The following is a 13436-nucleotide window of genomic DNA, read 5'->3' as shown; positions in this document are numbered from 1 at the left end:
CAGCACGGTGCCGAGGATTAACGTAGGTGGGCCACAGAAATCTTCACTGCTTCTATGTATCGCTCTTTTTTAGTGCAACTTGTGCATTTTTGTAAAATACCTTAGTTTGTTATGTATTACTGATTTTTATGATCATATTGGCTGTATGTGGACTTCCTGTGCAAATATCTAGTGATGTATATCTTAATTTCATTGTTAAATTATGTCCTGAGATTGAGTAGAGTTATATTTGTGACTTAGCAAATAAGTGATAATTGCGTATCATGTCATGAAGGATTCAGTGAACTTCCATTGAAAAAAAAATAACTGGCATATCCATCGTTATGTTGGTCTCCAATTTATATTACTGGTTTATTTGTTCCCTCTTCTATAAATTCCTTTTTCTTTTTCCGTTACAGTCAATATTTCATGCATTATGGTAAAACGTATAAAATTATAGTTCTGATTAATACATGGTTTGCATAGTTTTTTTTTTTAAATTCCGAAACTGTGACCCAGTAAGTTTCTTTGGGTGGTGAGATTTATCATTCGAAAGAAAGAAAGTGGAAATATCGTCACCAAACGTTCCAGAATGCAATATGATACAAACAAACCATACACTGAAGGATGCAGTTCCATTCATTTTTAGAAAAGTTTTTCTTGAGTTAGTTGCATTTTTGTTAGGTATTAACATCAGATATTGACTGACTGTCATGTCTTACATCTTATACGAGATTTTACTAGGTACTGCTCGTAATTAACTGAAAGATGTTGTGCCTTAATGTTGGCACAGAATGGAGATATGTGCGTGCGCCTTCGATGGCAACAACAAAACACTTCTGCGAATTTTGCACTTTTCCACAGAGTGTTTATTGTCCGATACTTGTTTACTTGTCGTGAACTCCTGTCTCCTTACCAAGACTGAGAGGCTTCATCTCTTGAAGAAAAGACCCAGATTAGGTATTATGTCGTGCACATTACGATATTTATGACGACCGTGGCTACGGCCCAGACTTTTTCACGTCAAGCTTCTCTTTTGGGATGGGGTTTTCTGGAATTGTGAAGAAGCTGTCGAGCAGGAATAGTACTACTTATTTCAATTAACTACTTATTACATCCAATCACTTTTCCTCTTGTTTTTTAAGGTCCATATGATGTTTGCATAGTCGTATGTTGGCTGTCCGCATTTTTTTGTTCTCTGTTAGGAGATAACTTCCAATACCCCGTTTTTTATTCAATACTATGTTCTTTTCTATATTTCTCTTTTCCCCTAGTTCGTGGATTTATGGGTTCGTTTGATTTGTGATGATGAATACTTCGCTTTCAATCACAGTGAAAAATTATTCATGTTAGTACTCAACTTTTGGCGTATCTTTGTTTGCCAGGTAGAGGATGTCAGGGAAGAAGCAGCATGGTGGTCATGGTCATTCTCATGGAGGTGATGACAAATGTTGTGACCATAACCATGCTGGAGATGCTCATGGTGAGGGTTCTTCGGAACAAAATAGCTTCCCCTCCGGAGCCGACATGCAACAGGTTCGTTCTTACACCTACTCCAGCAAGTGTTCAGATACATTTTCAAATTTGGTTAAATCAGTTTTTGTAACCAGATGGTGAAACTAGCCGAGCAACTTCAACGTGTCGGATTCGACATGTCTCAGCTTGATGGTGGGGCTGCAAAATTACAAGAGGCAAAGGTTTGTTTTCTTCTATTTGAATATCGACGGAAAAAACTTTTAAGTTGAGTGTTATAAGTAAACTGCACGAGTTTTCGTTCACAGTTTGATTACTTGTTTCCCCTATCATTTTTTATACACTCCTTCTAACACTTGTTCTTGTTTCGTTGCTCTTCTTTTTTTCTAATTGTTTTAGTCTACTCCTCTTTTAGTTGCATCTCTCGCACGCATATTTTCGCTTGGACCGGCACTTCTTAAGAGGGTAGGGTATGGATGATTGGGATTGATATCTTAAACATAGAACAAACGTGTAGATCCCAAACAAGAGGGTAACCGCAATGAAATGCACTGGGGCTAGGCAGCAGCTGGAGTCAATATTACTCCTTACCCCGGGTTTTTTTTCAAGAAATTCTCAATTCCAAGATGATGTAGAGCCAAGACGAGTGAGAGAGAAAAACAAAAACATAGTTGACTGATTTTCTATGCAATGCTAATCCTTGTTAGAAATGACTTTTCCTTTTCCATCCTTTTTAATTTTCATCCCATGTATTCTTCTCCAACAAGTTTCCCTGAAGACTTTTGAATTAATTAGAATCAACTTTTCTGAATGCTCAATTGCAGACGAAAAACTTTGCTTTTTGGAGTACCCAGCCGGTACCGCAATTCGGTAAGTTTATTTCCTCTTTTTTTCTTGTTTTTTTTTCTCTATCAGAGTGCTTGTTTTTGTTATTATTATTGATTTATTTTCTCTCTTTCGAGCGTCATTTTTGGAGAGTTAGCACCTATTTCCAGACGAGGGCGAACCCTCAAACGAAAATAATTTCATAGAGCCTGATCTTCCTGCGGAGAAAGTAATTAAGTTCAAGTTGTGTTTCTTTATGTTGTTAGTTGGTCTATGAATTGGTGTTACAGATTCGGCATGAGCCGTATTCTTTACCGGAGTCATTCGTATGGAGTGATGTTGATTTGAATGATGAGAAACAGCTACAGGTAACTTACTATCTGTGGTATACGTGGACATTTATCTAAGCCACCGCACCTCATACGTTACTCCTTCAACGAATGTAATCGTAATTGCATTGGAATGAACATTCAATCTTAGGAATTGTATACGTTGTTGACGGAGAATTATGTTGAAGATGATGACAATATGTTCCGCTTCGACTATTCCGCTGCATTTCTCAAGTGGTAAGTGTGACAGCCAGATCAAAACTACTTGAAATCTACTGCTGCTTTCGATGGCGCGCTGAACTAACGACCCGATTATATAATCTTTTTTTTTGTTAGCTAGATGATTTATGGTCTCATTTTCAAATTCAAATTTTTCCAATTAATTAGTAACCAAGTGAACTTGTTTGCATTCTTATTGTTCTCCTAATGTTCTTAAAGGCGCATTTTGACGGTATGATAAAATCAAAGTTTCTTTTTTTCCCAGGGCAGTGCACATGCCGGGATGGCTGCCACAGTGGCACTGTGGTGTGCGTGCAAAACAGAGTGGTCGTCTTCTCGCATTTATTGCTGCAGTACCGCAAACAATTCGGGTTTATGGCAAAGAACGACCTATGGTGGAGATCAACTTCCTTTGCGTTCACAAGAAACTCAGGCATGCAAATTCAGTCGTATGAGACGGCGATGTTGAAATTCTGACTAATTCATTTCTAATCTATAGAAATTTAGGTCGAAGCGGGTGGCTCCAGTGCTGATTCGCGAAATAACAAGGCGCGTAAATCAACAGAAAATTTTTCAAGCTGTCTATACAGCCGGTGTTGTAATACCAAAACCAGTAGGAGTATGTAGGTATGTGTTGCAAGGAAATTCTTGACAAATTTTTCGTACTTCTTGTTTCATTTTACAGGTACTGGCATCGTTCTCTCAATCCTAAGAAACTTATCGATGTACGGTTTTCTCACCTTTCAGCAAAAATGACTATGGCACGAACTATAAAACTGTATAAGCTTCCAGATGTGAGCCGTGAATTCGATCAGTTGATGTTTTGCTTGCTTTTTTTACCTGACGTTTCATGTAACGAACAGGTTTTTTTTCCATTCATTCAAAGTATATTTAATGTGTCAGTAATGCACTACGCACCTGCTCAAATTCGAAACAATTAGTGAGAGAATGGAAACACGGAAAATAGAGCATTTGATTACAAAAAAGTGGAAGAGTGTAGATCAGTAACTGGGTTTTGTAGTTTACAACTGAGGTTGCAAGAAAAGAGCTTCTGGACAAGAAGAATACAGTAGGTTCCTCCAGAGATTTCAATCCATGTTTCTAAATCTTGATAGTATAAGAGCGAAGGATGCGATATTTGATGTTGTCACGACGCCCTTTTATGGTGATATCACATGCAGCTACTACGCATTACTTTCATTTCCATTTTGAATAAAATGAAACGAAGGCGGAAAAACCCTATACAAAAAAAACTTTTTATGACATGTTTTTTAGCCCTTATATTTTCTGTTCTAAATAAAACAAATTTTTGTCTGTATTGTAACCGTTTCTGTTTCATCACCTTCATACAAGAATCCAGTGGAACCATTAAGTCGTTTGATAATATTTCCTCTTCGTTCCTACCATTTCACCAATTAAGAGTTTACAGAATCCTGCAACGGCTGGATTGAGACCGCTTGAGAAGAAGGACATTCCTTCAGCGTGGAAGTTATTGTCTGAGTATCTGAAACAGTTCTCTTTGGCGCCAGTCTTTACAAAGAAAGAATTCGAGCACATTTTCATGCCAATCGAAGACGTGGTGTACACTTATGTGGTAGAGGTAATTTTGAGAAATATCGATGGGCACTATTACCCTTTTTAAAATCGTTCTATTATTGCTATCTTTGCAGTGAAGCCCGTGCTTCAACAGTATTTGACATTTTCTTTATTTTCAGGCTGGTGGAAAAGTGACAGACATGCTATCATTCTACTCGCTGCCATCATCTGTAATGCACCATCCAGTACACAAGAGTATTCGTGCTGTGTATTCATTCTACAACGTGGCTACGACCGTTCCTTTCAAGCAGCTTATGAATGACGCTCTTATTTTTGCCCATAAAGTGTGTTCTATACAAGTTTGGGAGTCTTCTTCCTCCGTAGAATTAATGTTATGTAAATCTTAATATATGTTATTAACGTTGTTAATTAATGTCATTTCTGAATTACAGCTCGGCTTTGACGTTTTCAATGCGTTGGATCTCATGGAGAACGCTTCTATCTTAGAAGAACTCAAATTTGGAATTGGCGACGGTAACCTTCAGTACTATCTTTACAACTGGAGGTGTCCTGACATGAAACCGCAACAAATAGGACTAGTTTTGCAATAGAAGGTAAGCATATTCGTGAAAGATTGTGTACATAAGGTCCTCTTCTCCATATTTTCTCTATTATATTTTATTCTACCTCTGAACTTTATCGGTTACCCCAGTAACTGCCTGCTAATTGTAAATGATGAGTTATACCTGTTTGTGCCTTCGTCCGTGCCTGAATTTGGCAAGAACATTCTATATGCTTCTTTATCTTGCCTACGAAAAAATTCTGCACGAAGTTATTGTGATGGCTTTCATAGCATGGATTTGCTGTTACAGTTACAGTTATTCTGGATTAGAATTTTAACTACTGATCCCTGCTGAAGACAAAAAACATTCCCATCTAGTTGACTCAGTTGAAAGGCACTCTGCTCCTGCTTCTTCCACACAACCATACAAAAAGAGGATTCTGAGGTTTGTAAGAAAAAAGCAGGTGTTGGACAAGGTATAAGTTCAAGTTTCTTTCAACCATGATCTTGTTTGATAACGTTTTCTCGTTGCCTGAACCATCTATTATTGGTTCGGCTATTCTCCCGAAGCGAAATCGTTTTTTTTCCATGTTCTTTTAGGTGGTTGTGTATTTTTTTTAGGTATTCCATATTTTATTCACTTTAAGTTAGCTTCGCCACTTGCTTCGTGTTCGTGGTTTTTGTATGTCACCACTTTTAAGTGATGCAAATAAATAAAAAGAGCTAGAATTCATTCAAGTACTGTTGCGTTTTCTAAATTCCTTTGCTATCTCAAGGCTCCTCTTTTACATTTACGTATCGTTATGCTTTGTGGGACAATTTTGGACCGCTGGCTCTGAATTCTTTTTCGTTATCTTTGCCCATATTTTGAGGGGATATTTTGAGCCGCTGGTCATGACTATCACATATGTTTTCAGAGGTGACAAAGGTGGGGAGTTTGTGTTCATTCCACATGTTGGATATTGCAGTAGCAGAGAGACACTACTAGAACGGCCCAGCATATCGTTTATACTCCGTTAGTAAGTTCTTGAGGAAGTGCCGCATTTCAAAAGAAGAATGGGTTAGGATGACAAAATCCGCAATTGATCTAGTCTATCTATCTCCTTGTCAAAAGGCGCAAACTCCAGTCCAACAGCAATTCGGCTTCCACTGACGCCGATACTTTCAAAGACTCATGATTAATAACGTAGGATACAAACAAATTATGGTGGTTTCTAAACACAAAATTTGCCTTATTGTATGTGCCCATTTGAGACTGAACCAGGGAGTCATTCGGCCTTGATTCGGCCTTGCATTGTATACGAATGTGTGTAATGACTCTTCAGTGCAGACTTTTCTTGATCTTGCTAAAGAAAACATTGCAACCACCATCTTATACGGATTCTCAATAACTAAATGATGATTTTTTTTCAACGGATACCTTTACTGCAATATCTCCAGATATTCCGAGAAGTATTTTGCAGAACTCAGAGGTTTAACTATGGGATCGGTTCCTACCTTGGCTATTTTCTTCATGGCCACAGGTGAAGCGCCTGTTCTGAAATTCCATCTTTTGTTCTATTCTCGGTACATGCTTTGTCATTTCCGCCACCTGGGCCATTGACCTCATTGGAGAGAAATAACAGGCTAATTGACTTTTACTTGCACTTTTACACTTTTTGAACGCACAGGTTGTTATCTAACTCCAAAATGGTGTTACAGTAAAAACGGATATGATTTTTGTTACATGCGAGTTGAGTAGACCTGAATGAATTCAAGTGCTGATTGGCCTTGTATCCAGTACTACTACTGTAACCTTCAATTATGGTTGCATGGTACTCGTGATATTCGTGGACTAGCGATTTGCATGACGTATGTCACGAATGTCATAAGTGTTGTACCGTATGACCGCCCTGGCAAATTTTCGCCGGAGTCTTTTCATCTTTTTTATGCCATCAAAGTGCAATCGTGACGGCTTCTCTATAGGAAAAAATAACACATATTTAGTTCTCTTGACGGTGTGCAGGATAGCTGAGATGCATGGGCCCAAAACCTGTTCGTCAAAAATATACATTCCACTGCTATTTTTATTGTAAAAAAAAGAATAAAGTTACTGGCGTATCAATTCACTTGGGATGCGCCAACGCGTTTTACTGGAATTCGTAATCGATGAAGTTTTGGAACGCGTGTTGGCCTATACAATGACTTGTGGGGGCCAGCCGATGGTCAAGTCAATGTTTTTTATCCTCCCATACAAGTGGTACCAATATATCGATTCCGGAGGGATGAAAGGCTTGGTGAGCACTGGGGCGGATTCGAACCCTCGACCGTGTGGCTACAACGGACCTCCAACCGACGGCGCCACACCCGCCGATTTTTATTGTAAGGAAATATAAATAAGACAATACAACATTTTGAGAAATTGTTCGAAATGTTTATTCGTTGACTTTCCGGAAGGTTTCAAATGAGTTTATGTTTATTTATTTCTTTATTTATTTGCACTACAAAGGCGCAGGTGCCGTTGACAAACCAGTTGCAGTTAGAGTATCAAAGCAAAGTAGAAAAGAATGAATAAATAAGAATGAAAAAACGCCGGACTAGCAAACGAAACAACAAAAACAAGAGGAAAGAAAGCCTAGAAAAGATAGAGCATTAAAAGTGAGGAAAAGCAAGCATGTCCAGTCAAGGGTCAATCATGGTGATGGGATACGAGCCTCTCGAATACGAACCCCCCAACCCCTTTCTTGTTCTCCTCCAAGGTTCCTGCGGCAGTTCTCGATTCCTGCTAATTCAATATACTGGAAATTTCATGTGCTTCGAAAAGTAGGAAATTAGCCGAGGAACAAATGGCAAATGTGAAATTTGGTAGCTGACATATAGCGAAGGAATACCATTTACTAGAAGACGAAGATTTGCTGACATGCTGTTGAAATAGTGGTATTGAATTTTTTTTTTCATTTTTATCTTGTTCTATTTCTACTTTAAATTTCATGAATTATCTTTAAATTTTGATTAAAGCATATAATACGACCAAAAAATAGGATAGTCAGGTGCATAGGTAAAATCACAGAGGGACGAAGAAAAGAAGCAATATGACAATATGCAATATGACAATGTGACCTCCTAGGTTCGACTCTTGGCTGAGGCAAATTTTTGCAAAAGAGGTCGAAACTTAAAACAACTTCTAAAAAATGACGAATCCAATTTCACGTACTAAACAGCAATTTAGAAGTGAATTTAACAAAATTTAATGACTCAGATTCTGTGCACATTGTCAGATCTGGGAGATTGCGATTAACTTCGTCATAAGAGTGCCAAAAGAAAAAGTTCAGATAGTTTTTGAGAGAAGAAGGTTTGCTCTAAAAAACAGTTATATCGCTGTTTTTTTTCTACTTCCTAGTTTTTTTTTGGATTTATAATGGGACAAAATTTAAAATTTTTCGACTTTTTTTGGATTTTTCTCATCTAAATTTTTAGAAAATGGGACTATTCCGAAAGGAGAAATTTTGCACATAGAGGTTTTCTTAGACCCTCCATTCGAATATATGGGTGATTTTTTAAAACGCCGTCCCATTTTTTTTTACAATAGGAAAAATCGCCAAGATCCCAATTTTCGCTCACGCGCCGAAAAGTGTATGATTTTGAAAAAAATTTCGGAGCAGCTTAGTGCCAAGCAACTCATCTTCCAGTATGTTGTAGCCTCGGATTTTCTCTATGAGTAAATTTCTCCAAATTTTTGATGGGACAAGGATGGTAAAATGCCGTTTTTCCCATCTCTGTTCAATCAAAATTCCAAAAAGACTAGGAGGTGGAAAAAACAGCGATGTGAGTGGTTTTTAGGGCAAACCTTCTTCTCTTAAAAACCACCTGAACGTTTTCTTTTGGTCCTCATATGACGAAGTTATTCCCGATCTCCCAGACCTAACATTGTCCACGGGACCTGAGCTTTTTTGGTCATTAAATTCTGTTAAATTCACATTTGAACTGCTGCAAACGACGTAAAATTGAATTGTTCATTTTTTAGAAGCTGGTTCAAGTTCCCATCTCTTTTGCGAAAATTTGCCTCAGTGGGGTGTCGAACCTGTGTGGTTCCATTATTACATTATCAGTACATTGGACATTGTCAAAGCGAAATCTTGAGGCTTCCATTTTACTGTCCTACGCCTGAAACAATATAATATTTGTAATTTGTGTCATCAGTTAATATTATTTACTGTGATATTTTGTAATGTATGTGATTATTTAATTACTAGTTTGATTACTTCTCTGCTGGTTATCAAGCTATCCTCAATCCACAACTGGCCACCACACACTCCCTTACGACCCCCTTCTCTTGCAGCACTCTCCCGTTACGACCCCCTCGATGGGAAAATCCCCTCACACGCTTGACCCTGGACCAAGTATCAAGTATACCACAATTTTTTCTGCGTTTAACCTATTATGCTTAGATTATTCTGACGTCTCCTCGATGGTGAGTATTTTTGCATCATTACAAGCACCTTCCAACATACCTCCAACATTTAAACCATCTCCGTGAATTTCTCTAACTTATTTACCTGACGTCATCGAACGTTGTTGTACATACAAAAACAACGATGTTGATGATGTGAGCACTTTTGACGTACTATTTCAAAGCTCCTCTTGATGGTGACCATCGGATCGTCGGAAGAGAAGGAGTCGGCTCGGTTTCTTCTTTACACGTCGCTTCCGCTAGATCTACACACTTTGACAATTTAATGAAGTTTGAGCGAGACCTTCAGGCAGGGTGTAATCTTTAAAGCCTTTGATGGTGTTTGCCTCCTGTTTAGCAATAGCTAAACGGTAAACTCATTGTTTTATGTACATACACCTGAAAAGAAAATAGGCGGGCGGGTGTAGCGTATTCGGTAAGAAGTCCGCAGAGTCGATGGTTCGAAACCGCCCTAATGCCAACCAAGCCATTCATCCACCCAGGGTGGTTAGCATTGGCACCAGCCTTGTCTGGGAGAACAAAAACACTGACTTGGTACATTGGGTGACCTCTGCAGGTCCGACACTCTCTACAAATCTGCAATGCCGACACGCGTTCTGAAACCTCAACGATCTTTGCAGTAAAACGCGTTGGCGCATGCCACCTGGAGACTATATCTACCTTTATCTTTACTATCTCATCTCTTTACCTTTACTTTTTGAAAAGAAGATGAACATTCTATCACTTTTCGAGAACCTTTCGGAAAGACCGTTTTTGTTGCATTTAAGAAATTTTGAAAGAAAGGTTAGAGACAAGCTTTGTGGTTACTGCTACATCACGTAAGGAGTTCGATATGCTTCTATTTTATTTTTAGATATTTAATGCGTTGACGTCTTCGCGCACATTCATGGCCACTGTTTTGTAAGTCATTTGCAAACAATGTTTGCTCACGTCTCTAACTTTCTTCTTTTTGTGCTGTGTTCTGTTGTGTTTTTGGCAAAGTTGTTTTCAGAGAGAAATAGTCTTCGTTCTGCTAGTTGAATTTTATCCTAGCACACATCATTTTCTTGTTAATTGTGATCTATGCATGGAATTTTTTAACTTTGTTGATTATACAGATTGTGTTCTCTTTAGTTTTTTTTTCATTGGAAATAAACTTCTTCTTCAAGTGAACATTACCGGACTTGCATACTTAATCCAGTTTTGAAACGCGGTCAGATTTGAGCATTTATTACCAGATAGTGAGTATAAAAGGTTTTCGGCCTCATCATGTGGAAATAGTTCATTTTCTGGTCCCAGTTGCGTTTATTTGCTGGATGCGACCAGGGACACGAACATTCATCCAAAACTGACAAGGCTTTCTGCGCAGTGAAAGCGCATAATCTTGGAGGTCCAAAAATAACACGTCCGTAGTATAAGTTTATGGAAGCAGAAAAATTTAGCAGTGCCTTTATCCTTTTTGATGTCGGAACTGTCATACATATCATTGCTGGTGAAATGTATTTGGCTAAGGAGCAGGCCATGAGTTTTCTTTCTGAAAGTGAAAAATACACATAGAAGTAAAAAGTCTTTGCAAAACGTTTACATCAAAGAGAATTTCTCACTTTACAATTTTTATTGCGACGTTTTAATTTCATTAACTTTTTTTATATAATTAATGTAGAGTGTCAAGATGACAAGATGAACCATTTTTGACACCACTTGTTTTTTGGAATTATCGTGCTGAAAAACAGCGTGGAAAACGGCCTCCCCATTCTCCAATGAGGCATTCGCTCGCTTTCTATTCGCGACTGTTTCCGCAGCAACTTACCCATTGGTTTTAGTTGAATAGGCTGCTGGAGGAACCTCATTTGATATCGTCCACTCTTTCAGGTGCTTCGTCCAAAGTTGGTGCGAGAAGGCCGTTTCGCGCGCGACGTTTTTCAGGACGAGCAGTGGGAATTGAGCATGAGCACGCACAAACTTGTACTCTGCAGCTGCACCCTTTATCCCTTCCTAGAGATGATTCTTAGTGAGATCCCAACATCGCTAATTATGTGGTATGCTGAGTTCAATCAGAACTGAATCACTTCAGAAGCATACTCACCTAGAATGATCTCTTGTTTTTTTGTTATGTGGTCAGAGAAGATTGAAAGAAGGCTTCCAAAAGAAAAAAAAACAATAGAATATCCGTCTTCGGTGCTGGTTTTTGCGGCAAGCCCATAGAATCGGTTGCTATTCCAGGGATTGCGGAATTTCCCCACTATACAGTAACCGTAATCTTCATCAACATCAACAGAGCTGATCTCATCAAAAATATTAAGCATAGAAACATGGGAGAGCGGAACGAACGTGGCCTAATTTCGACGAGGTGTGTGGAAAGATCGGTTTGAAGCTGAACCTGAAGGAGACGAAGTGTAATATAACAAATACCGGTATTGAGAATAAGCTTTATCTCAATCTTCTACCTAATTTATGGATGTTCAGAATTCCTGAATAGTGGTTGGTTTCATGATGCGAGACGTTCGGTTGAAAGAAATTGTCTTCCACTGAGTTGGAAATGGTAGTTTCCGCTGCCAAAATGGTGGCTCATCTTTGCGCCTCTGGTTTCAAACTATGGAAAAATATGGGAGATTCGGAAAATTCAGGGGAAAAAACTAGGCCACTTGGCCATCTCTGATGGATTAAAACTTGACAGAAAAAAAGACAGACGAACACCTTTTATCCGATTGGAGTTTGCAAAAGTCGTAAGACAAGCCCTAAAAGTCGTGGTAAATTGAGAGGATCTGTTCAAAATTCTGTGATAGGCAGTGAGCGGAATTTAAAAAAAAAACAACAAATTCAGGCGCACTGGCTTATAGTCGTATCAGAACGACAAATGAGTCGGCTCCAGCTGCAGTTGAAATCGAGCGAAGACATCTGCTAGCACCGCTCATTGCTGCATTCGTGATGGTCCCTCCTCGACCCCAACCGCTACGCTCCAGCGCATGTCTTCATGTCGTTCTGACCCGACCATGCTTTCTTAATCTTCAGGCGGGGATGCGACCCAACATGAGTGCCCGCATCACTGTCGAGACACGTCTTCATTGAATGGAATCCATATTGATTTCTATCTTCATCAGTAGCACTCACAAACCAATCCTTTTGTCGCTGTTCCATCTTGTAGAAGATGAGTTCTTGCCCGAACTGTCTGTCCTTAGATCTTCCACCATTTTCATCCAGAACCAAATGGTCGTTTCTAGCTTTTTGGAAGGATTTGGATTCTGTGCCAGAAAACTCTTTGTACTGAGAATTACATTTTACATTTTCTCCACGAAGTAGATCTTTTTGTGGATTCATGTTGGACCATATGGTCTTTGTCAACCCACAAATCTCAGACAGAAGAATTCCTCTCAATTCTCAGCTATTTTCGTCGCTTTGCCAGACTTTCCCCTCTCTAAATCAATACGTATCGGTTGCTTTACATGTGCGGTGTTTGCCTACTCAGCAACCATAGGGATAATACTTTCCCAGTTGCAAGTTTACCTTACTAAGATCGAATCTACATGCAGCTGTTGGGGATTCGTGGGCTCTCGTGATCGCATTGCGGATGACAACGCAATTTCCCCTTATGTGGTTTTACTAGTTCAAGTACAATCGCTTGGATTTCGATAAACAAAGTTGTCCACATATCTTTCTTCGGAGATGCAAAGATGAACCTTTCTTCTGTATCAGAACCAGAATTTTTTTTGCAGCGTTCTGAATGCATTCAGCGAGGTGCTCCATGAAGCTTTTTTCTCATCTGTGTTCCAGTACTGATAATTCGATTGAGCGGATTTCTTCCTCCACTCTTCCCTTTTAGACCTGCCATGCTAAACATCGGTCGGGGTGGAACTTTTCATCCTTTCGGAAAGAAAATTAGGTGGAGGAAATATGAGTTCATGCTATTTTTAGTTCCCTGCTTCTCAGGTACGGCAACAATTTTTGCACTATTTTCTCACTAATTTAAAAAAGCTCTTTTTTGTGCATCTAGCGGCACCCTCTCGTGTTTGGAGGTTTATCGGTTTTTTTTATAGTAAGAACGATTTCTAGAAAATGAACACCAAAAATTCCGAGTGCGTGCGCC

At 39.0% G+C, this 13436-nt stretch overlaps 2 protein-coding genes across 3 annotated transcripts; one reads left to right on the top strand and one right to left on the bottom strand.

The window, feature by feature from the left end:
• Positions 1-1371: 1371 nt before the first annotated feature.
• RB195_009712 (uncharacterized protein) lies at positions 1372-10234 on the top strand (the record flags this gene model as incomplete). Of its 2 annotated transcripts, XM_064190388.1 has the most annotated exons (14): positions 1372-1515; positions 1590-1676; positions 2277-2322; positions 2448-2506; positions 2568-2645; positions 2758-2843; positions 3091-3258; positions 3333-3452; positions 3511-3619; positions 4255-4425; positions 4541-4705; positions 4814-4895; positions 4973-4975; positions 10227-10234. In XM_064190388.1, the coding sequence occupies 14 exons, from the start codon at positions 1372-1374 to the stop codon at positions 10232-10234; spliced, it is 1326 nt and encodes a 441-aa protein (XP_064047970.1). The 2 variants fall into 2 exon arrangements, with proteins under 2 accessions (XP_064047970.1, XP_064047971.1); XM_064190387.1 differs by lacking the exons at positions 4973-4975; positions 10227-10234 and having other exon boundaries at positions 4814-4972.
• A 2070-nt stretch (positions 10235-12304) lies between these two features.
• On the bottom strand, positions 12305-12670 carry RB195_009711 (uncharacterized protein; the record flags this gene model as incomplete). Its single annotated transcript, XM_064190386.1, has 1 exon — positions 12305-12670. The coding sequence occupies one exon, from the start codon at positions 12668-12670 to the stop codon at positions 12305-12307; it is 366 nt and encodes a 121-aa protein (XP_064047969.1).
• Between the last annotated feature and the right edge of the window lie 766 nt (positions 12671-13436).

This window comes from Necator americanus, chromosome III (assembly GCF_031761385.1).
Source record: "Necator americanus strain Aroian chromosome III, whole genome shotgun sequence".
Classification (NCBI taxonomy): domain Eukaryota; kingdom Metazoa; phylum Nematoda; class Chromadorea; order Rhabditida; family Ancylostomatidae; genus Necator; species Necator americanus.
This window is presented reverse-complemented; position numbering and strand designations above follow the sequence as displayed.